General features: G+C 56.0%; 1 protein-coding gene across 6 annotated transcripts; it reads right to left on the bottom strand.

The window, feature by feature from the left end:
- Positions 1-871: 871 nt before the first annotated feature.
- LOC138813957 (growth hormone-regulated TBC protein 1) lies at positions 872-17,021 on the bottom strand. Of its 6 annotated transcripts, XM_070002577.1 has the most exons (8): positions 16,843-17,021; positions 16,510-16,661; positions 14,971-15,129; positions 13,587-13,711; positions 11,568-11,664; positions 4,500-4,672; positions 4,240-4,425; positions 872-1,224 (listed from the first exon to the last, which is right to left on the bottom strand). In XM_070002577.1, the coding sequence occupies exons 1-8, from the start codon at positions 16,887-16,889 to the stop codon at positions 1,135-1,137; spliced, it is 1,029 nt and encodes a 342-aa protein (XP_069858678.1). In that variant the 5' UTR covers positions 16,890-17,021; the 3' UTR covers positions 872-1,134. The 6 variants fall into 6 exon arrangements, with proteins under 6 accessions (XP_069858678.1, XP_069858683.1, XP_069858679.1 ...); XM_070002582.1 differs by lacking the exons at positions 16,510-16,661; positions 16,843-17,021 and adding an exon at positions 16,226-16,402; XM_070002578.1 differs by lacking the exons at positions 16,510-16,661; positions 16,843-17,021 and adding an exon at positions 15,829-16,219.
- Positions 17,022-23,823: the final 6,802 nt, after the last annotated feature.

Raw genomic sequence — 23,823 nt, 5'->3', positions numbered from 1 at the left:
GCTGTAGTACCCAGGGCTGGCAGAATTGGTGGTGCCGGCAGCCTGAACGCCGTGGATCAGCGTCTCCTTCAAGGGAACAGTTCTGCATGCCTGGCCAGCACTTGGGAGCTGGCTGCCCAGCTGTCTAGGCCTGGTGCCCATGGGTACACACCAGAACTTGGTAAGAGTGAAGAATGGCCTTTTGAAAGAGCAGGTGTCAAGCAGGTGTGCTTGAAGGGGCAGCAGCTTCTGGGGACACGGGCCTGGGCCCTGTGAGGCCATCTGGTATATGACAAGACAGAGATGTTCTCTACAGGCATCTACTTATACCAATCATCACATGTCCTACAAATGAGGTTCTAACTAATAGCCTTGGCAGGAAGGTGACAGCCCCTGGTGTAGCTAATAACTCGGCCCTTTTGTCCAGTGGCCCTGGGATGGGGGCAGGGCTGAGCTGCAGGGCAGGAAGCCAGCCCCCTGGGAGACACAGTCACCTATGGTCTCTCCAGGAGACATCCTAGACCAGGAGGAGGCCCTGACAAACCAGGTCTGTAAGCAAAAGGTCAATTTTGAGAAATGGAGTCACAAATGATAGTCCTAAGCAAGCAGGCAAGCTCAAGAGTAGCATGGGCCAGCTAGCTTCCACCCTGTCTTCCCAGCTTGACTTGTACCTTGCTGGTCTGCCTAGGGCTGGGCCTGGCCCTGTCCACGGGGCAGGCAGCACAAAGAGCTAGAGACGGCACCACTTTTCATACCAGAGCCTTGACCTACCTGGCCATGGCTATGTTCAAGGCCCATTCACTCTTACACCCCCTGCTCTTCCCACACACCTTGAGAAGTCAGACCACATGCTGGCCTCCTTGAAGGACTGAATGCAGGCTTAACAGTACTGGCACGCTTTATTAAATACAAATGCACGCTGTACATTGTATATATTACTAATGTCTCTGACAAAATATATTCCAAGAAATTTTTGGTATAGCTAATAATTCAAAAGCTGTTGAATGGCATAATTTTAAATCATTCTTTAAAAATTTAAAAAACTTCCCCACTAAAGTACGGAGACTTCAGTATTTACACCAGGAGAGCAGTAGAAATTGGTCGCGGGTTGTCTGGACATGAAGCTGTTGTGTGTGGGGGAGCGTGGGGTGTACCTCAGCCCTGGGCCAGCAGTGCTGCCCGGCAGCTCTCCCGGAGTCTGGAGATGGTCGTCATGGACAGGCTCCCCGGTTCTGAAAATATTTTCTGGAAGAGACAGAGGAGCTTAAGAACCAAAAAGGCGGCAGCAGGATGCTTTGCCTTAGCTGTCTCCTAGCAGGAGCATGACAGATGGGCTGCCTGGCCCTGGAGCTCTGGGTGTCCTGAGGGGTCAGGATCCCACGTCAGCCTGGGGCTGTGGCTTTTGTGAGAAGATGCAGCCAGTTGCCCATCTGCCTCCTTTAGATTTTTTTGGGGGGGGGGGCAGTCAGGGCTTGAACTCTGAGCCTGGGTTCTATCTCTTAGTTCCTTTTGGTCAAGGCTAGTGTTCTACCCCAAGAGCCACATTGCCATGACTATTTCCATGATTAATTGGAGATAAGAGTCTCAAGGGCTTTCCTGCCCAGCCTGGCTTTGAGCCACGATCGTCAGCCTCCAGAGTAGCTAGGATGATAGGCGCGAGCTGCCAGTGCCCAGCTAATTTTCTTAATGTTAGAATAGTACCACAAGTCCACCTGGAGGCTCAGCAGAGCCATTCAAGCCAAGCTGGAGTGGCCAGCCTTTCCTGCAGAGCCTACTAGGGGCCTGTCTCTGCAGAGACACACACCTGGCTGGGCCTAATACACACTGCACCTTCTCCAGTTTGGGTGATAAGGGTAAGAGGCAGCAAAAGAGCAAATCCCTCTTCTTATCAGAGCAAGAACTGGGCGTAGGGCCACAGAGGGCCAAGTGCTGAGAGCCCTTCCTACCCTGAGTCTGACTCAGGGAGACTGGTTCCCTCTGGAGGTGGTGCCTGGAACCAATTATATAAATTGAAATGTCTACAGTGAGAATAGCCTACAATAATCCCTCCAGTTCCAAGGAAGCTGGGGTCCTGGGTTACCACAACCACTTTTTGTTGTACTAAGATTTGAACTCGGGCCTGGTGCTTTCTCAGCTTGCTTGTTCCACTGGTGGTCTACCACTTGGGCCATGCCTCTAGCCTGGCATTTTTGCTGGTGATTTTGGAGCAGGAGTTTAAGGGACTTTTCTGCACAGACTGGCCTCAAATCTCGGTCCTTTGGATCTCAGCTACTGAGTAGTTGGGATTACAAGCATGAGCTACCAACAGGTCTTGGACACCAGTGTCATAATCCTACACTGTACTGAGGCTGAACTTGGCCTTCTCACTTCCAGCAAAGCACAATTCTAGGAAAATGAAAGCCCTGGGGCTAGGAAGATGGCTCAGTGGTAGAGTGCTTGCCTTGCATGCATGAGGCCCTGGGTTCAATTCCTTAGCACCACATAAGCAGAAAAAGCCGGAGGTGGTGCTGTGGCTCAAGTGGTAGAGTGCTAGCCTTAAGCTGAAGAGCTGAGGGACAGCAACCCAGGCCCAGAGTTCAGGCCCCATGGCCAACAGAAAGAAAATGAAAGCCCTCTGCAACACACCTAGTACTTGTGGGCTGGGCTTTGGTATCACGTAAACGGTGGCAAACAGGTGGCCAAGGTCCCTCCCAGCCTCTTCGGAAGGCTATGTACCCCTCAAGTGGCCTGCCTTGGCAGCAATCAACACAGCTGCACGTGGCACCCAGAGGCCCGAGAGCACACCAAGCAGCTGCAAAAGCTCCTGTGGGCAGCAGAGTAGAGGTCACGCCACCTCTGGTCACTGGAGCTGGCACTGGGGCCTTCAAGAGGCCAGAAAAACAGGTTCTGTTTTCAAGTCCACTCGGGACTTGTGAAGCCTCTGGCTGACACCTACAGGGTTTTGGCAAGGCAGGCTCCAGGAGAACCAGCCCGGCCCACCAGGAACAGGAGGGGCCTGCCACCTTCCCAGTTTCCTCCTGGACCATCCCGGGATCCACATGGTCACTGCAGCTGCCAGCGTGTCTCACCCATCCTCAGAAGAGCCTTGTCCCCACAGTACTGGGTTTCTCACTCAGAGTCAGGCACTCTATCAGGTAACACGCCCTTCACACACATAGAGTCAGCTCCTTGGGGTTATCATCGCCAGGGCCCCTCCTCTCCAAAGACACAGCTGGTAGGCCTGGCAGGTCAGCGCACTGCCCCACTACCTGGACTGATGACCCGGAGGCGCGGTGGCCTCTGTGGCTTCATGGAGGCCCCTTGTCTGACGCTGCACTGGGACGGGGAGCCGGCAGCCTTCCAGGTGGGGAGCTTGCTCCTGGTCATTGGAATGCCAGCCCTTCTCAGCCCCAACGCAAACCCAGCCGCCCTCCTGGCATTGAGCCAGTGTCCCATGGACAGCTGGCCAGGAACCTGTTGTTACTTCAGAATAAAAGTGATAGTGAGAGGCTGGGACTGTGGCTCAGTGGTAGAGTGCTCACCTAGCATACATGAAGCCCTGGGTTCGATTCCTCAGCACCACATAAGCAGAAAAAGCCAAAAGTGGTGCTGTGGCTCAAGTGGTAGTGCTAGCCTTGAGCAAAAGCTCAGGGACAGTGCCCAGGCCCTGAGTTCAAGCCCCAGGACTGGCCAAAAAAAAAAGTAAAAATAAGAAGCCAGCTGCAGGCTGCGAGCCATCAGGGCTTGCAGAATCATTAGGAGAATCATTCCTAAGTAAGAGCCAGCTGTGCTCCAGCCTCTCACCCTCCCCACAGGGCCTCGGTCAGCAGGGACCAAGTCCAGCACACAGCCTGCATGGGACTGAGGCAATGACCGTCTGGGTGATGTCACCACCTTCAGTGGCAGACTGGTCAGGAGACCCAAGCACAGGCTCCAGAGGGGCCAAGAGGCCACAACAGGCCACACTGGCGGGGCTCCACAATCCTGGCAGAAACACACAGCGCAGGTGCAGCACAGCCTGCCCTGTGGGTGGCCGGCAGAGGCCTGGCCACTAGGCCAAGTGGAGGTAAGTGGAGCACTATGCTGTCGTGGTTTGGCTCCCAGTTTTAGTATGCGTGAGGAGGGAGAGATGGTGAGCCCCAGACTCCATCAGACTAGCATGGCTTCAAGAAGGAAGAAGCCCTGGGAAGGGCATCCTGGCAGAGGCTCAGAGGCCCTGGGAAGGAGGGCATCCCAGCAGGGGCCGAGCCAGGGGTCCCTGTGGGAGGCCCCAGGCCTCACCTGCATAAACGTGTGGCACTCCATCACGAAGTCCCCTTTGGTGATCTGCTTGAACTTGTCGCAGATATCTGGAACACTGTCTGCTTCCAGGATCAGTGCTTGGTGATGCTTAATTAAGGTGAGGGCCACGCGGAAGATGATTTTGGAGCCTTCGTTGAACAAGCAGTCCCAAATTCGAAGCACGGTCTGTGGAGACATGGGTCCATGTCACCTGGGAGGCCACCCGCATGGCCTCGGTCCTGAGCATGGTGCCCGCTCACCTCCACGGGCAGCACGTCCACGAACAGGCAGACAAACCAGCGAGACACCACAAGCGTCCACAGCACACCGTGGCCATCCATTAGGGCTGCCACCGCTGGCAGTTTTGTCCTCACCAGCTCGGCGAGGACCTCCTGATCTGTCTTCAGGCCCAGCATGGCAGGGCTGTAATAATCTGTGGTGGCAGGAAGAGGAAGCTGAGAGCACTGGCACCTGGCTCTACTCCTGGCAGCCTCACTCCCTCCCGGGCACCAGGCCGCCCCAGGAGAGGAAGGGCCAAACCCCAGAGGGAGGGGCTGGGAAGGAGGCAGAGCCAGAGGCCCAGGTCAGATGCGCCTGCTCAGTAGATGGAAAGCTGCAGGTAGGAAGTAGCCAGTGGAGTTGTCTCCCACCCATTCTTAGCAGGGCTGTACACAAGAGCAGAAAGTGACATCATGGGTCCACAAGTGAGCCTGTGGGAAGGGTGAGATGCTGACACATACTATGCCTATGTCAGAGGGCACCTCAGCGAGACTGATGCCGTGTGTCTCCACGCACTGGCGGCCTGGGGGTCATGGAGACAGACTGGAAGGGAGGAGGGAGGAGTGCACAGGAGATGCTGGTTTGGGAGAGCTCTGTGATCATGGAGCAGCAGCTGCAACAATGCGACATTCAATGCTGCTGGCTGCCCAATTACAAACAGCTCTGCTGGTAAACTCTGCTATATGAGTATTTTACCACAATAAAAAGAACATAGAAAGTCAGGCACCAGTAGCTCATGCCTGTAATCCGAGCTACTCAGGAGGCTAAGATCTGAGGATTACGGTTCGAAGCCAGCCCAGGCAGGAAAGTCCGTGAGACTCTTATCTCCAAAAAACCACCAGAAAATCATAAGTGGTGCTGTGGCTCAAGTGGTAGAGCGCTTGCCTTGAGCAGAAGAGCTGAGGACAGCGCCCAAGCCCAGAATTCAAGCCCCATAACAAAAAAATAAAAAAAAAAAGGGGGGGGGGGAGAGAGAGAAAAGAAAAAAAAAAAAACACACAGAATAGGGGCTGGGAAGGTGGTTCAGTGATAGAGTGTTTGCCTTGCATGCATGAGGCCCTGGGCTCGATTCCTCAGCACCGCATAAGGAAAAAAAGCCAGAAGTGGCACTGTGGCTCACGTGATAGAGCACTTGTCTTGAGCTAAAGAGCTGAGAGACAGCGCTCAGGCCAGAGTTCAAGCCCCATGAAAAAGAAAAGAAAAACAGACTTTTTAATCTTATTAAGACTTTGTGCTGGGGCTCCAGTGGTAGAGTACCTGGCCCTGAGTTCAAAACCCCAATACTGCTAGGGAAAAAAGGCAACCACTATAAAATAGATAAATAAACATTTGGGTTTCCTACTAAATAGATGGCTTGTAAATATGGTAGGTTGCTATACATTGTAATGCTCGGGAAGTCATTCAAGTAACTTTTCACCCAAGGAGAGCATATGATACACACATTACACACCAGCCACATGCCCTATTCACATGTAAACACCTGGAAGTGGGGTTGGTGGTGTTGACTGCCGTGGCTGGAAAAGAATCACTGAAAATACTGACTCAAGTAGAGCAGGGCTTGTCTTATATACATTCCCTATTCTGTCTTATACACGTTATTCTTATATACATACCCTATCCGGTCTTATATACATCCCCTATTCTGCCTTATATACATATGCTATTCTGTCTTATATACATATGCTATTTTTTTTTTTTTTTTGGTTGGTCGTGGGGCTTGAACTCTGGGCTGGGCACTGCCCCTGTGCTCTTCAGCTCAAGGCCAGCGCTCTACCGCTTGAGCCACAGCACCACTTCCGGTTTTCTAGTGGTTTATTGGAGATGAATCTCATGTACTTTCCTGCCCTGGCTGGCTTTAAACTGCAATCCTCAGATCTCAGCCTCCTGAGTAGCTACGATTACAGGTGTGAGCCACCAGCGCCGGCACATATGCTATTCTTATATACATACCCTATCCTGTCTTATATACATCCTATCCTGTCTTATATGCATGCCCTGTCTTATTATATACATATGCTATTCTGTCTTTTTTTTTTTTTTTTTTTTGGTTGGTTGTGGGGCTTGAACTCTGGGCTTGGGCGCTGTCCCTGCGCTCTTCAGCTCAAGGCCAGCACTCTACCACTTGAGCCACAGCACCACTTCCAGTTTTCTGGTGGTTTATTGGAGATAAGAGTCTCATGGACTTTCCTGCCCGGGCTGGCTTTGAACCGTAATCCTCAGATCTCAGCCTCCTGAGTAGCTAGGATTATAGGCGTGAGCCACCAGCGCCCGGCAATTCTGTCTTACATCTGTCTTACATACATACCCTACACCTTGTTTTATTTATTTATTTTTGGTCGGTCGTGGGGCTTGAACTCTGGGCCTGGGCGTTGTCCCTCAGCTCTTCAGCTCAAGTCGAGCGTTCTACCGCTTGAGCTACAGCACCACTTCCTACCTTGTTTTATATACATACCTTACCCTGCCTTATGTACATATCCTGTCATATACATACCCTATTCTGTCTTATATATGTATGCTATTCAGTCTTATATAAATACCCTATCCAGTCTTAAATACATATGCTATATACATACCCTTTCCTGTCTTATATATATATCCTATTCTGTCATATATATATACATATCCTATTCTGCACCTGCCTCTGAACCTTCAGCACTGGTCTTCCTTCTTCCTCTAGCCCCGGATTCTTTTGTTCTTAGTTTTGAGGCAAGGTTTCCTTATGTGGCTCAGGCTGGTTTTCAACTGTGATCCTTCTGCTTGGGCCTCCAGACGGCAGGATGACAGCTGTGGCCTCCACACTGGCTTTCTTCCTTCACTGAGCCAGTCCCATTCCAGCGGGCGAGGTGAGGCCTGAGGATTGTCAAGGCCGCCCCACCCTCTGGGCTGTGTGGAGGGAGGGCTGAGCAGGAGCCGCAGGGGATTTGCAGAGTGGCTCCGTGTGACCTTGGCCCCGGCACAGAGAGGCTTAGAACAGCTTCCAAAAATATTCACTAAACTCACCCTGAACTCCGCAGCTGAGTCAGTCTCCCAGGAGAGGATTGGATTAAACCCACCTCGCCACTCCTGGACACACTCCTTACAAGTGGAAAACCAAGCGAGCAGGCATCCAGCAGCTACCACTGGCTCGGCCTGGTCCTGTCTATGCCTGTCCACTCAGCTCCAAGGGCCATCTGCCCCCATCAGCTCCTCACCCAGGCTCAGACACAGCCCCACCCATTCCAGGACAGGTGGAGAAGTGTGCCAGCCCCAAGTTCTGGGGTCATATGGATTATATGACACATGCTCCTAATGGACAAGGACCAAATCATTTCACCAATGAGCATCCTTAGGACACCTTATCCAGGGTGCTGGGGCCTGCTGTGGGAAGGGAAGAGGGACAGAAAAAAAGGGAGGGAGTGAGGGAGGGAATGAAGGAGGTGGGTCTCCAATGTCCTGTCTGCTGTGTGGGTACCAGGGAGGACGCAGGCCTAGAGCCCCAGTCAGGAGACCCAGGCCTGCACTACCTGCCGAGTCTGGGTGCCACTCTGCAGTCTACACACAGACCCCAGTCCGTACCAGCTCTGAGCTCTCCTGTGGGCAGTTCTCCATGACCTTGGGAGCAGTCCTGAGGTCTCTGCCACCCAATCACCCCTTGGGGTGACCCAAACTCTGGCCAATTCTCTGGGGGCTGCATGTGGGGAGGGCATTCCTGTGCCTTCCATGGAACAGGTGATCCCCAGAATTCTCCAGCAACTCGGAGATGTGACACTGCTCCAGCTAGGTAAGGACGAAGGAAGATGTGACTTGTCCACCCCAGGTCCCTCCTCTGCCCTGGGCCACGGGAACCAAAGGTCTCAGAGAACCAGCAGGTGCAGGAAGAGCTCAAGAAACAGCCCCTCCACACACACAGCTTCCTCCTTCCAGCAAGAGCAGTGCTCAGCTCCAACCCAGGGAGGGCAACAGCAACACCAGGCTCACAGCAGCTCCCTCTGTGACCTCAGCCCCTCCAAGGGCAGGTGCCACACCAGAAGAGGCCACATCCTCAAGGGGTCACAGAGCGTGGCTCTAAGTGTTCGGCTCCTGGGACTCAGCTCAGCTCATGTGATCTGAGTCAGGACAAGGGAATCAAGGCCAACAGGAGGACCAAACCTACCACACCCAGGACCCAGAAGCCCCCTTCCCTGGCCCAGCCAGCAGAGTCCAGCCCACACCTGGTAGAAACCAACAGGACAGGGAGCTAGGGCCTACTGAATGGGCCTTGCCAGGAGCAGATGGCTCACGCCTGTCATCCTAGCTACTCAGGAGGCTGAGATCTGAGGATCAAGGCTCAAAGCCAGCCTGGACAGGAAAGTATGTAAAACTCCTATCTCCAGTTAAGTATAAAAAAAAAATCTGGACGTAGCACTGTGGCTCAAGTAGTAGAGGATAACCTTGAGCAAAAGGACTCAGGGACAGCATCTAGGCTTTGGGTTCAAGCCCCACAACTGGCACAAAAACAAACCCAACAGGACAGGCCTTCATGACCACTGCAGGGCAGGCCTGCTGGCCCCTGCTGGGCTACTTCTGCAACAGCAATTAGCAATGTTCCCTAATTGCAAGGAAAGAAAACTTAAATGCAACTGGTTTTTCAAAGGTCAGGCTCACATGGGTCTCCTGGAAGTTCCACAGACCAAGTGAGAAGCCAATGAAGTTGGTGGGGAGGGAAGAGAGGGCAGGGAGGGCAGGCCCTTTGAGAGGAGGAGCAGCAAGAAGGGAGGGCAGGTGCAGGGGGGACGCAGGAGGGCCCGGCTGCAGAAGGTGCAGGAATCTGTCCCCAGAGATGCGCCCATCCACACCCTTCCACTTGAAGGCACCAAGTCTCCATTGGAACAATGACCCCACGACTGCGGGAGTGGGGGGCAGGCACCACAGAGATGCAGGCCGAGACTTCGGTACCCCAAGCCTGCTCAGCAGTCACCTGCTCTTCTGTGAACTGAGGCAAGATCATCATGGGAGTAAAGGGAAGTCCTGTCACAGGTGGTGAGATGCGGAGGAGCAGGGTGGGGCAGACCGGCCACACCAGGCCGAGGATGAGAAGGGGGAGAGGCTTCAGGCTGACGATCTGGGCTTGCCCTGCAGTGAACTCAGCCCGGGACTAGTCAGTAGTAGGTTCCATGGCTCCCCACCTCCCTGGCTACGTTCTTCCTCCACGAAAGGGGCAGACACTTCCAGCAGTAGGTAGCATCCTAGAGGTCTGACAGCCCTGGCTATGGGAATCCGTGTCCTCAGCACTGGAAAATGCTGTTGTTAGTGCTCTGCTCTGCCTGACCTTGTCAACTGCATCCCTTTGTCATTAGTGCTCTGCTCTACCTGACCTTCTCACCTGCAGCCCTTTGTCAGACTTTTAGGAATTTTTTTGTTTTATTTTTGGTGGTGCTGGGGCTTGAACTCAGAACTTGGAGTCTTGTGCTTCTTAGGCAGGCACTCTACCACTTAAACTGTGGCCCCAGGCCCTTAGCTGTTCTGAAAGAAGAGCTTATTTCTCTTTATGCCCCAGCTGGCCTGGACTGCAATCTTCCTACTTGACTTTCCCCAGTCCTGTGGGTCCAGTCTTCAGCATGGCAGGCCCTCCCTCTGGGTCCCATTGACTCAGTCAGCGCAGCAGGCTCTCCCTCTGGGTCCTGTGGACTGTCTTCAGTGTGGTAGGCTCTCTGCTCGGGCCTGTGGACCCAGTCCTCAGTGTGGCAGGCTCTCCTCTGGGTCCCGTGGACCCAGTCCTCAGTGTGGCAGGCTCTTCTCTGGGTCCTGTGGACTCAGTCCTCAGTGTGGCAGGCTCTTCTCTGGGTCCCGTGGACTCAGTCCTCAGTGTGGCAGGCTCTTCTCTGGGTCCTGTGGACTCAGTCCTCAGTGTGGCAGGCTCTCTTCTGGGTCCTGTGGACTCAGTCCTCAGTGTGGTAGGCTCTCTTCTGGGTCCCGTGGACTCAGTCCTCAGTGTGGCAGGCTCTCCTCTGGGTCCCGTGGACTCAGTCCTCAGTGTGGCAGGCTCTCCTCTGGGTGCCGTGGACTCAGTCCTCAGTGTGGCAGGCTCTCCTTTGGGTCCCGTGGACTCAGTCCTCAGTGTGGCAGGCTCTCCTTTGGGTCCCGTGGACTCAGTCCTCAGTGTGGCAGGCTCTCCTCTGGGTGCCGTGGACTCAGTCCTCAGTGTGGCAGGCTCTTCTCTGGGTCCCGTGGACTCAGTCCTCAGCATGGCAAGCTCTTCTCTGGGTCCCGTGGACTCAGTCCTCAGCATGGCAAGCTCTTCCTATGGGTCCAGTGGACTCAGTCTTCAGCATGGCAGGCTCTACCTCTGGGCCTTCTTGGGTCAGCACTGTACTGCTTCAGGCTGAGGCAGAAGACCCTTCCTGCTTGCCCAGCTCTCAGGCTGCTGCCTGCCTCGATGAACCACATGCCCCAGCTCCTGGGACCTTCCAGCTGCTTCTTCCTTGTGCGGATGTCTATGTCTGTGATCCTCTCCAGGGCCCGAGCCCAGCTTCAGTGAGGATGCACGCAAAGGTATGCAGCCACTCATCAGAGCCTACACCTAGCACCAGTGCCCTGGCCAACAGGTGAACACCCTCGGGCCTGCCACCTCCCCACTGTGCAACAGGCTTGAAGCGAGTGTGTGTCGCTCAGCCGTCTGAGAACTGAGACATGTGCGCAGTGTGACTGCAGCCAGGAACACACTGTAAGCCAGGGAGATGGCAGCTGAAGCCATGCAACCCTCTCTGAATTTTTGTGGGGGTTTTTTGTTTTGTGTTTTTGTTTTCCCAGTCCTGGGGCTTGAACTTAGGGCCTGGGCACTCCTGAGCTGCTTTTGCTCAAGGATAGCACTCTACTACTTGAGCTACACTAGAGCTTAAAGCTTTTTCCTATTAATTGGAGATAAGAGTCTCAAAGGCTTTCCTGCCTGGATCGCTTAGAACCTTGATTCTCTTACCTCTGCCTCTGGAGTAGCTAGCACTACAGGCATGACACATGGGTGCCCCACCTCAGCTGACCATTCAGTAATAGTGAAAACAGGAATACACTGCCCAGCAGGATCATCAACATACCAGGGAGTATTCTTCCAACAAGGGCATCCAAGAGCCAAAAGGATTCCTCCTCATTCTTTGTTATAAGAATCAGATATCCTGCTATGAAATTCATGCCCTGAAACCAAAAAAAAGTGAAAGAAAATTTAGTCTTAAACCACTATGACCCTGTGACCGTCTGGCTGCTAAGTACTGGGGTTCCATCCAGTTCTCTTGTTTCTCTCTGAAATTGGCAGGATTCTGGAACACCAGAACACCATCTAGTTTTGTTTAGGCAGCTTACATAAAATGAAGAAAAAATAAACAGTTAAAAGAACCCTCTAGGGCTGGGAATGTGGCTCAGTGGCAGAGTGCTTGCCTAGCATGCATGAAGCCCCAGGTTCGATTCCTCAGTATCACATAAGCAGAAAAAGCCAGAAGTGGCACTGTGACTCAAGTGGTAGAGTGCTAGCCTTGAGCAAATGAAGCTCAGGGACAGTGCCCAGGCTCTGAGTTCAAGCCCCAGGACTGGCAAAGAATAAAACACTGAGGGAGGAGAATGACAAGGATCACCCAAGCCCAAGCTACATAGATACTTCTGGTCTCCAAAGGAAAAGACTGGGTGCACAACTCAAGTAGTAGAGTGCTGCCCAGCAAACACTAAGACCAGCACCAAGACAAAGTCAAAGCTCTCTCCACATCTACTTCTGCTGTGGTGGACAGTCCAGGGCAGCTGCAGGAGGGTCACAGCCTGTGCAACCTGATCTTGCTGCATTAGTTCTGAAAGTGGGCCCCCCCCCGGAGAACTGCATGGGGGGTGGGGGGACGTCGAGAGTGGGTTCCCTCCTGGAAGACTGCACAGGAGAGGGGGGCGTTGAGGGCGGTTCCCTCCTGGAAGGCGGGGGGGGGGGGAGGGGAAGGAACGGGAGGACTGTCGAAGGTGGGTTCCCCCGTGGAGGACGGCACTGGTGGGGGCATCGAGGGCAGGTTCCCTCCTGGAGGCCTGCACGGGGAGGGGGGGCGGGAACGGGAGGGCTGTTGAAGGTAGGTTCCCTCCTGAAGGACTGATTGGGGGTTCGGGAGGGCCGGGAGGACCGTAGAGGGCAGGTTCCCTCTGAAGACTGCATTGGGGGGCGGGGGGGGGGGGGCTGTCCAGGGCAGGTTCCCTCCTGGAGGACTGCATGGGGGGGGGGCTGTCCAGGGCAGATTCCCTCCTGGAGGACTGCATGGGGGGGGGGAGCTGTCCAGGGCAGGTTCCCCCTGGAAGACTGCATGGGAGGGAGGCCTGTCCAGGGCAGGTTCCCTCCTGGAGGACTGCATGGGAGTGGGGGACGGTCCAGGGCAGGTTCCCTCCTGGAGGACTGCATGGGATGGGGGTACGGTCCAAGGCAGGTTCCCTCCTGGAGGACTGCATGGGAGGGGGGAGGAGGACTGTCCAAGGCGGGGTCCCTGCCAATACCATTCAGGTCCTGCCACCATTAAATAACCTTAGCCCCAGACCCCCGAGGTGTGTGAGGTGCACAGCTCAGCACAAGGAGAGCCACTGCCCGATCCAGGCATGGCATCAACTTCTGGTCAAACTCCAGGACAGTCAGCACCTGAGGCTGTCCCTCTGTGCTGGGCCATGTCTGCACACTGTGGTAGAGGCCTGGACTCAGCTGACAGTACCCACACCATCTAGAATAAGCTGACAGTACCCAACCTCCTGGACTAAGCTGACAGTACCCACACCACCCAGAATCACCTGACAGTACCCATGCCTCCTGGACTCAGCTGACAGTACCCATACCACCTAGAATCACTTGACAGTACCCAGCCTCCTGGACTCAGCTAACAGTACTCATGCCTCCTGGACTCAGCTGATAGTACCCATACCACCTAGAATCACCTGATAGTACCCACTCCTCCTGGACTCAGCTGACAGTACCCACACCTCTTGGACTCAACTGACAGTACCCACACCACCTGGACTCAGCTCACAGTACCCACACCACCTGGACTCAGCTCACAGTACCCACACCACCTAGAATCAGCTGACAGTACCCATGCCTCTCGACTCACCTGACAGTACCCCACACCTTGGTTGTGAAGCCCATAGGCCAGCAGCACATTGTGCAGAGCGCTCTGTAGACAGGGCTCGGCTGTCTTCCGGAACTTCACATTGTCTGGGAAGGTTCGGTTCAGGTCTGCAGGGGAATTCAGCAAAGGTCACCTCAATCTCTGCTCAGCCCCCGAGGGCGGGGATGCTGGTTCTGTCCAGGTCTTGGAAGAGCTTCCACCACCCTGGTTGGACCAGACAGAACAACCCTGGTCACCTGGCTGTGGAGTGCAGCCCAGGCAACAGTGTGTGATGTGACCACGAAGGCAGACAGCTAAGCCAGGCCCCAACTGTCACCAGAATCAGGATGGCAGAGTGGCCTTCCCAGAGCTGCTTCACTGTCCACGTCCACCCAAGGCAGGCCAGAGCCTGCCTTACCAGGCCCTTGGACAGGGCTCCTAACCTGAGGGCCGGTGGAAACTGCAGGCTAAACATTCTGAGCCGCCTCCCTTCAGAAATAAACAAACAAAGCTAGATGCCAAGAACTAAACAAACTGATCTTATCAAAGTCTCCCTGCTCTGCCTCTTCCTGCTTACCCAAGGCCCAGACTCCCACCACACCCTCCCTTCCTGAGACCTGCACCTTCCCTTCCAGAGCATGATGTAGAACTGTCTGTGGGATCTCAGTGCCCTTGCTCGTTCAGACCATACAGACCAGACCTGCTCACATCTTTCTACAGGACAGGAAAAGCCAGGTGGGCTATGGCTGGCAGCGACACTTTCTCTGCATGAAGGTGGTTCTGTGGGCATGAGAAGTCCACCACATGGTCTCTATAAAATAGTTGACAGCCGGTGCCAGCAGCTCACACCTGTAACCCTAACTATTCCAGGAGGATGAGATCTGAGGATCAGAATTCAAAGCCAGTCTGGCAAGTCTTCAATTAACCACCAAAATCCAGAACTGTATCTGTGGCTCAAGTGATAAAGCACTAGCCTTGAGCAGAAGGGGCAGCACCCAGACCCTGAGTTCAATCCCCAGGACTGACATAAAAAAAAAAAAAAGTTTATCCATACGAAACAGAACTAGCCTGTAACCCAACCTTCCTGCGCAGGGCATACACCCAGAAGGACCAAAACAGGAACGGCAAGAGACAGCTCCAGTCTCGCTGGTACATGGGCAGGTAAATGGGTCCACACATGGGGCAGCGTGCAGCCTTGTGAAGGAGGGAAAGACTTCGATGGCTTGGAAGAGCCCAGAGATGGGCTGTTTCAGTTCTGACTCCCCCAAAAAGACAATTCCAAATTAAATCTGTTGATGCATCTGCAACAACTCAAATCTCTGCACTGCCTTAAGCCACAAAGGTGGCCAGAAATCATCGCAGACCTGAGAGGGGCCCAGTAGCCCACCTGTCCTGATGGCCTCTTCCAGGCTGGAATTTCTCTCTCCCTGGAGCAGCTGGTGATAGTAGCCAGGGTGCTGGTCCATCTGAGCCTGGGCTCCACTTACAGCCATCCAGACTCGGGCCCTGTGCTCCAGTGGGATCCCCTTCCGGACATAGCGCTTCACTGAAACAAGAGGACCGCAGTGAGCTCAGAACCCAGATGGCCAGGGAACCCTCATATCAGACTCCAGCCCAGCTATTGACCTTCCTAAGTCATGATGGAAAGGATCTAAAACCTTGTGTCTTCACCAAAACTGATGCATACTCTAAAGAGGCTCCAAAAAGCAAGTCAGGTACAACCACGAGGCCAGATGCTTGGCTTCACCAGCCAGCCACCATGAGGGGTGGGCAGGGGCTGGAGAGCTGGTCTACATCCTAACGGGTGGCCTGGAAGCAGGAAGGCCCAGCCGCCCAGCGAGCTGCATGCCAGAAGGTAAGGCCTGGTAGACGGGCTCTCCTCAGGCCCTGCTCAGGTACTGTATGGACAGCAGAGCCAGCCTGGGTGAGGTATGGTGGCAGACCATGTGTGGCACAGGCGAGGAACTGGCTTCCATCCCCAGCACTCAAAAGGAGACAACAAAATCAAAACGGCAAGCAGAGATGCTTGTGGACATGGGGAAGGGGCCAGCAGATGTGGACCACGTGTCCAGGCACACCTCTACCACGTGGGTCCCCCCAACTCTGTACCCTCTCTAGCGCAGCCAGCCCTGGTACTCCTGCCTTCGGAGGCAGCTCCCCAGCACACTGCGCCTGAGCACTCTGGGCCTGCTGGAGTGGCCCTGCCCTTCCGCCCCCTGGGCCAGCAGGCAAGTTGCTCATTCACTCATTCAATAACACGAAGACCCTGCCAGCCAAGCCAGGGCTCCTGGTTGGGACTTGGCCGTGAAGAGGACATTCCCCTCGGACAGGAAGGGGTCTCTGCTTCTTTCTAGAAGGCAAAAGAAAAGACTAACAGGTTGGGGCTGCTTTGAGAAAGGCGGTGGGAAGGGGAAGCCCCGTGTGGGCACCTGGTGAATGTCTGGGGAGTCGGGGCGAGCCCGGGGGCCAGTGGGAGGGGAGAGTTTGCCTCAAGAGTGGACTCGAGGCCCGGGCCAGATGAGCCCAGGATATGCGTGACGCCGGCGTGGAAGGGGCAGCCCAGGGGCCCGGGAGACTCCGAGGAGAAGGGCTGGGCTGGCAGCTAAGCGCAGGCTAGGCTTCAAGCCCGCCCTCCCCACCACCTTCTCCTGGAAGGCCAAGGCACCACGGACTTTGCCCAGCCAGAGGAAGAGGGTGCGGCCCCAGATGGGCCGTGGGCGGTGCCGGGATGGGCCCAGCAGGGATGGTCCGGCAGGGATGGCCCCGGATGGGCCCCGCAGGGACGGGCGGCTGGACCTGGTCCTGGGGGGGGAAGGGGGAGAGGAGGAGGCAAGGTCGTGGCGGCAGGGTCCTGCCCCGCAGGGTCTCATGCCGCAGGGCCCCACGTTGTCGCAGGATCGCGCCCCGCAGGCTCCACGCCACTCACCCGTCCGGCTCCTCCGCACGCCGCCGTTCCCCCGCAGGAGCCGGGCCCAGCGGCCGGCCCGGTGCGCCAGGACGCCCAGGTAGGCGGAGGAGAACGCCTCGTACGCCGCGTAGTCGAAGTCCGCCGGACGCTCGAACCCATACACATCCACCCTGCGGCGGGAAACCTGCTCCAGCCCGCCCCGCACCGCCCCAAGCGGCCCCGCGACCCCGCGTCCCCCACGCGCCACCCTCCGCACCCCCTAGCCCCCGCCTCCGCACCTTTCCCCCCCCTTCTTTCCCTCCTCTCCTCCCCGGGATACGCAGCGCAGGCCTCGCTGCGCTCCGCACCCACCTGGGCACCGGGTCCCGCGCCGCCAGCGCACGCTCCGCGGACTCCATGCGGGGAGGGGCTGCGGCCCCGGACCGCACCTCTGAGCCGCGGGCAACGCGGGACCCTGGGATGCCGGGAGTCCCAGGCGCGCGACTCCTTCCGGCGGGGGGCGGGGCCGGGCGGCTGGGAGGGGCGGGGCCGGTGTGGTGGGCGGAGCCTCACAGGTGGAGTTGTGGGCGGGCCCGGCGAGGAGGTGGAGTGGGCGGGGACGAGCGGATGATAGGGGTGGGCGTGGTCTAGCGGAGGGAGTGGGCGGGGCCGGACTCTGGAGGGCGGGGCCGGGCGGCGGGGGCGGGGCCGGGGAAGGGTGGCATGGCCCGGGGCGCACGCGGGCGGGGACGAGGCGCACCCGGAGTCCGGGTGCGGCGGGGTCGGCGGGGGACTGTCCTGGGCTCGGTGCCGCTGCCCCCGCGGCCCCGCTCAGCGAGGGCGCTGCGTTGGTCGTTTGTATTTTCCTGACCTTCCTCAGTTTCCCGTCCCCAGTTTGGAAATCGGACTCAAGCACGTCGTACACAAACTCCGGGGACCCAGGACGTGGAGCCGGCGGGGGCGGGGCTCGGCCTCGGTGCGGCTAGACCCGGGGTAGCCGGCCCCGCGACTCCACAAACAGAAGCTCCCGTTCTCCCCACAGGTGCTGTTGGGTATCCGCGCTCTGCAACCCGGTATCCGTCTCCACCGCAAAGGCGCGGCGCCTCCTGTGACCCCCTGACCTCCCGCGTGCCCCCCGGCCTCCCGGGCCCTCTCGGCCTCCTCCCACCCCGGGGCCCACGTCCACCTCACCTGTCCGAGACCTTCCAAACTGGAAGGTTTTGGGGTGCGGGAAGAAGCTTCTCTCCGGCCTCAGCCCCGCCCAGGACAGGTGCTTAGACGGGGCCGCCGCGGGGTCCCGGCCAAATCCCAGCCCCGGACCGCCAGGGAGGCGCTGAGCGTGCGGCAGGGACACGGCCTCTCCCGTGGACGCTCACGGTCCTCCGAGCTCCCCTTCCAGAGATTCCCGGGGGGCCTGGAACGGGGCCTGCGCCGGGATCCGCGCCCCGACCCGACCCGGACGCCACTACCCGACCCGGACACGGACCCGCGCGTCCCGACCTGAACCCGGATCCGCGCTGCTGCGGTCCCCGGCTCCGCCCCCCGCCCCCAGCCCCAGCTCCTGCGCCCTCCAGTTCTAGCTACCCGGCCGCCCAGGTTCCTAGGTACAGCCCGAACCAGCGGCTCCTGGCTTTGGACGTTGTCACCTGCCACGGCCCGTGCCCCCCACGGCCCAGCACTCCCCGAGCTCCGGCCTCACGTGGTTTTTCCCTGGCAGACGCAGGCAGTTGCTGTCTGCGCGGATGGAAGGACTCCTTCCTTTGCGGGGCTCTAGCTGCCTCCCTCTTCTTCCTGGGATTCCTGCCCTCCACTGGGGTGTGGGGTGGGCATCCCCAGCCTGAGAGCCGAGGAAGGCCTGGGCCTCGAATGTTGGAGCCAGATGTGGTCCCAGGTGCTGAGAGTTGGGTGAGCGTGGCCGCCCTCCAGGACACATGAAGAAGAAAGATAGGTGCTGCCTGGCTTTCTGGAGTGTGGACACCCAGCGCTGAGCTAGGGGCTCCCTCCTCTCCGCAATGCCCACTGAGGGCAGGAAATGGCTGTGCCCCTCAAGTCCCTGAGCCAAGTGCCATGACCGCAAGGACCCCCATGAGTGGCCGGCCAGGTTATCTCCCTCCCTCCCTCCCTTCCACCCTCCATCCTCCCCCAGCCTCAGGCCTCCCCCCTTTCCCCTGCAGTGAGGAGGGCCGGATCCCAGGTAGAAGAGGTGCGATGCAATAGTCACCACAGCACGGAGGGTCAGATGAGCTTCCGGAGTGAGCCAGTTCTGGGGACATCCACTCAGTCTGAAAATCTAGGCCAGCACCCAAGACAGTCAGGGCTGGAGATGAGTGGACAGACAGGACTGACAGTGAAAGGCTGAAGATGGCAACAGCTGGCCTTCTTGGTGACTGGCTGGTCCCAACCACCCAGGTGGCCAGCCACAAGGAGGTCTCTCTGCCACCCTTCACACCTGACAGCACGCTCTGCGGCTTCCAACCCTGGCTGAGCCTGGAGCCCCTCGAGCCCCTCCCTGTACTGGCCATTACAGAGTACCAGAGACCACATCTTCCCTACGGGAAATCAACCCTGAAAGACAACAGGGCACCTGGAGGTCCTCCTTAGCCAGCGCTGTGAAAGCATCTGACACAGTCTTCAGCAAGGGGACAGAGGGAGGGGCAACCACCAAGGACTAAGAAGAACCTACGGGCCTGGCCTGCAGCGTGTGGATGACCAGGGACAGCCATAGCGGGCTGGACATCCAGCTGGCTGAGGAGCAAACTCTGTGGGTGTGCAAAGGGTACCACACCAATGCCTTATTTGATAGGTGTACGCATCATTACTTTATTCATGGACACTGACACTAGTGAGACTAGAGAAGAAGAGCAAATAAAGCACACATGTTCCACTATCCCCTGCACCCCCCCCCCCAGCATCACTGAGACTGGCCACGCCAGCTGGAGAGTCAGCTCCAGCTGCTCCAGCCCCAGCTCTGCCTCATGAAGTATGCACTGGTGTCTTCACTAATCCCTGATGGGGTTCTCCTGACCTTTGCCCCCAATCTGAGCAGGGCTTCTGTGGGGAATAGGTTCTGTGATGAACAGACGGCCCATCCTCCAGCTCTAGCCCACAGACTCCTTGTGTCCTCCCAGGCCCACACTGGACTGCCATGGACAGGAACACCCTTTCTCTCTTGCTGTCCTCCTTATGAACTTGCAGGCCCAGACATTCAGAGGTCTCCCGGGTCTTAAGGCTCTTTAAAATTTGTAATTTGTTACCCCAGCAATCACATTCAATCCTGTTTCTATGTGCCTAGCAGATTAAAAAAAAAAAAAAAGAATCTAACATTTGGAATTGGCTTTGAAAATACTATAACAAGGAGAAAAACATGAAGGGAGAGAAGGGAAAGGCACAATGATAAAAGAAAAAAAAAAAGTCTCTGCAGATGATGAAGGCCCTGGGGTTCTGCCATCTGTCTGGATGGTGTCCTGGAGCTTACTGCCTCTCCCCTGCCAGGCAGGGCCTGAGGGCTTTGGGTCCTCACAGAGGCTACCTTCCTAATCTCATGACTGCACCAAGACTCTAGGTGGGACAGTAGCATCATGGCAGTGACATTACCAAGGGGTAGAGGGGCAGGAGGCCTCCAGAACCACACACACGTCTCCAGAGCCCAGCTGGTTCCCAAGGCCCAAGCAGGACCTGTGGCAACAATGAATGGACATGGACGGGCTCAGCGGCCATCTGGGGACTCCTCACCCCAGGCACCTCAGGGTGCCAGTTCAGCACAAGCTGGGGTGAGGTAAGCAGCTCCTCCCTCCTCCACAGGAAGAAGAAAGGATGGGAAAATATGGCAGGTCCACAACTGCTGTCCAGCAACACGCATGGCTTCATTCCTGTCAGCGCTGCAAGCTGGGCCCTCCACACATCTTTTAAAGAATGGACTTTGGGGGCTGGGAAGGTAGCTCGGTGGTAGAGTGCATGCATGAGGCCCTGGGTTTGATTCCTCAGCACCACATAAGCAGAAAAAAAGCCAGAAGTGGTGCTGTGGCTCAAATGGTAGAGCACTAGCCTTGAGCTGAAGAGCTGAGGGACAGCGCTCAGGCCCAGAGTTCAGGCCCCATGACCGAAAAAAAGCCTCATTAAAAATTAATTTACAAGGGCTGGGAAGGTGGATCGTGGTAGAGTGCTTGCCTTGCATGAGAGTGCTTGCATGAGACCCTGGGTTTGATTCTTCAGCACCACATAAGCAGAAAAAGCTGGAAATGGCTCTATGGTTCAAGTAGTAGAGCACTAGTCTTGAGCTGAAAAGCTGAGAGAGAGTGCCCAGGCCGATTTCAGGCCCCATGACCGACAAAAAAAAAACAAAAATGGACTTTCTCTTCCGCTGAATAGCCTTGGTGGCAAATACGTGTCATAACACAGGGAAGAGCCCAGGAGAGCCACCAGGGAAGAGCCCAGGAGAGCCACTTGGCCCAGTGCAGGTCCCTGAGAAATGCGAGCGCTATAACATGGAGCAGCGCTCCAACAAGCCAACCTGAGGCTGGTTCTATATCCAGACAAGGGCAGGAAAAAGAGACACAGAACAGGTAGTGGATTTGTCCTTGTCAGTACTTTCCTTGTGGCAGTGCTGGGAGACAGGACAGCTGGTAACCTTTCCCGCATGTGGCTTAAAGCTGCGAATGTCCTCAGTCCCGTCTGGTGGGATGACGCGGCTCTTACCTCTGGGCCAGGCTTCTTAAGGTCAGATAAAAATTCAGTTTGATAGCCGGGTGCTGGTGGCTTATGCCTGTAATCCTAGCTACTCAGGAGGCTGAGATCTGAAGATCATGGTTCAAAGCCAGCCTGGGCAGGAAAGTCAGTGAGACTCTTATCTCCAATAAACCACTAGAAAACCAGAAGTGGTGCTATGGCTCAAGTGGTAGAATACTCACCTTGAGCTGACAGCGCCCAAGCCCAGAGTTCAAGCCCCACCACCAACAACAATAAAAAAGTTCAGTTTTGGTCGAGTGAGTGCTTGCATTCAGCTTTCAGCCTGGCCCATGAAGGTTCCAGTGGCTTTTGTGTGCTCCTCCATTTCCCCTTGGCTTTCCACTTCTCCAATCAGTATGCTACAGTTCACCTGAGGAGGCCAGGCGGATGGCACCAACGCTCCTGCTGTTCCCGTCAGCGGAGGGAAGAAGACAGGGCCTGGGTGACAAACACCCCACCTAGGTAGGGGCTCCTGCCCGCTGGGTCACTGAACCTCTTGTCTCGTACCCAAGACATCCCCTAGGCTGGAGACTTGAGATGGAAAGTCCCTCTGTGTCCTTCAGGGCTGACCTTACATAAAACAGAATCTCTCCACAACTATTGCTGTCCTCCTGTAATTTTTATTTAACACGAGCCAACACAACTCTGTCTGTTTTTGTGAGTGGAGTTGGGATGTGAGCCTCAGCACCCCAGCAGTGCACACTCACCCTGGAAGCCTGGTTGGAGAGACCAGAAGTCAGGCTTTTTTGGCTGAGCACTGGGGAGAAACCGGTGTGGTGGCCTGAGCTGTCTTCAGAGTACTTACAGCAGACTCGAGGTTTGTGAGAAAGACAAGCAAAGCAGGGACTGGGGTTCTGTGGAGGCATCCGGGTCCCTTCTCTGTGGCTTGGTCATGATCTTAGGCCATTATTACCTTGACAGTGTCTCAGCACCAGCCACTCAAGCTTTGCTGATGCAGGGTACCCTGCTGCTTAGGCAATAGGGACGTTTTTTATGTGGGAAGAGTTTGCGACTCTTGCATAAGATGTTCATCAGCCAGGCCTGTCCTTTCTGGGAGCCAAAGAAATGGCAGGAGAGAACCACTTAGAACAGGGAAAGGTGTCAGGAAGGCACATGCAGCCTCTGGGTTGAGGGTGTTCAGTTGGAGAATGCTGGGTGCCAGGCAGGGTTCCGGAACAGGATGCTGCAAAATCTGGCCACATAACCTCTTACATATGATGCATACTAACACAAAATAAAGGCAGAGGTGCCAAGCTTTTATTCTGCTTTCCATTACCCACCAGGCTTGCTCAGGCCCAGCAAGGAGTCATTTCTTTAGCAGAAGTAGTCTCGAATGTCCTGTTGCAATTCCAGCCAGTGGCAGAGCTATGAAAATGGAAGACTAGACATAAGGAGCCCAGGCCCAGATCTGGAAGCCCATCCCATGGCGCCTGAGAGGCCAGCGTGGACACAGAAGGGAGCGGAGGGGCTCTGGTCACAAACCAGCCTCACAGCTCCAGAAGGGCTGACAGGAGGGATGAAGGAAGGAGACAGATAACACGGGGGCAGCAACAGCTGCATCTCTTCTGGAAACAGGCAGAGAACTTTTGAGAACCCAGGTCCTGTCTTCCCTCCTTTCTCTGTCTGCTGTTTCTGTGTGTGGTGACTGTAGAGGTAGGAGAGTCCAGGCCACACTAAGCTTGAGAGAGACTTTTGTACATTTCTCACCCACTCACTGGTCCAGGCAGGCCAAGCGGGATCCGACCCGTGGGTCCTCAGGCAACAAAGGACAGGGACATGTGAAGATGGGTTGTGGTATCCTTCCATTCATAGGTGAGACTCTGGGCTGGGAATGTGGCTTAGTAGTAGAATTGCCTGTCTGGCTAGCATGCATGAAGCCTTGGGTTCGATTCCTCAATGCCATGTAAACAAAAAGCCAGAAGTAGCACTGTGGCTCAAGCGGTAGAGTGCTAGCCTTGAGCAAAATAAGCTCAGGGACAGTGCCCATGCACTGAGTTCAAGCCCCAGGACTGGCAAAAGAAAAAGACTCACTTCATAGGTGAGACTTTGTCCATGTCACACCTCCCTGATCACCGCACACTGGCCTGATCACCTCACCTGATCACCTCACACCACCCTGATCACCTCACACAATCTCCTCACACAATCACCTCACCTGATCACCGATCACCACACACCACCCTGATCACCTCACCTGATCATCTCACCTGATCACTTCACACCACTCTGATCACCTCATGCTACCCTGTTCATATCAGCATTACTCAGCCTGGTCCAGAAGAGTGGGTGAACCACTGCAGTTAGGCATTGTGCTTCAACACGGCATGAAGTTCAGGATGTGGTGGGAAGCAGCGGCCACACTGAGGGAGCAGTACCAGCACACAGGCCTCAGTGGATGGGCAAGTGGGCAGCGCCGTCACATGGACCTCAGTGGATGAGCTGAAGACACAAACCACAAGGGAGCAGGTGGTCCTGGTGCTAGCTGTGGATGAGCCCACATTCCCATGGCCCCAGCAAGACAAGTGGGAGCCTGTGAGCCGAGACGGTGCTGCTCTGGATCTGTGAAAACAAGACACTGCTGTGTGTGTGAGGGGAGGGGAGTCTGAAGGGTGGGAGGGCAGGAGGGCG

Source organism: Dipodomys merriami, unplaced genomic scaffold (genome assembly GCF_024711535.1).
Source record: "Dipodomys merriami isolate MVZ:Mamm:240054 unplaced genomic scaffold, mDipMer1.0.p SCAF_6, whole genome shotgun sequence".
NCBI lineage: Eukaryota > Metazoa > Chordata > Mammalia > Rodentia > Heteromyidae > Dipodomys > Dipodomys merriami.
The sequence above is the reverse complement of the archived record's forward strand: the minus strand, read 5'-3'. Positions and strand labels throughout refer to the sequence as shown.

Excerpts from the sequence above, each read along its gene's own strand:
- LOC138813957 (XM_070002577.1), bottom strand. The coding sequence starts at position 16,889 with ATGGAGTCCGCGGAGCGTGCGCTGGCGGCGCGGGACCCGGTGCCCAG. Across the intron at positions 4,426-4,499 it reads TGGACGTGCTGCCCGTGGAG|ACCGTGCTTCGAATTTGGGA; the intron begins GTGAGCGGGCAC and ends ATGTCTCCACAG. Across the intron at positions 1,225-4,239 it reads AGTGCCACACGTTTATGCAG|AAAATATTTTCAGAACCGGG; the intron begins GTGAGGCCTGGG and ends TGTCTCTTCCAG.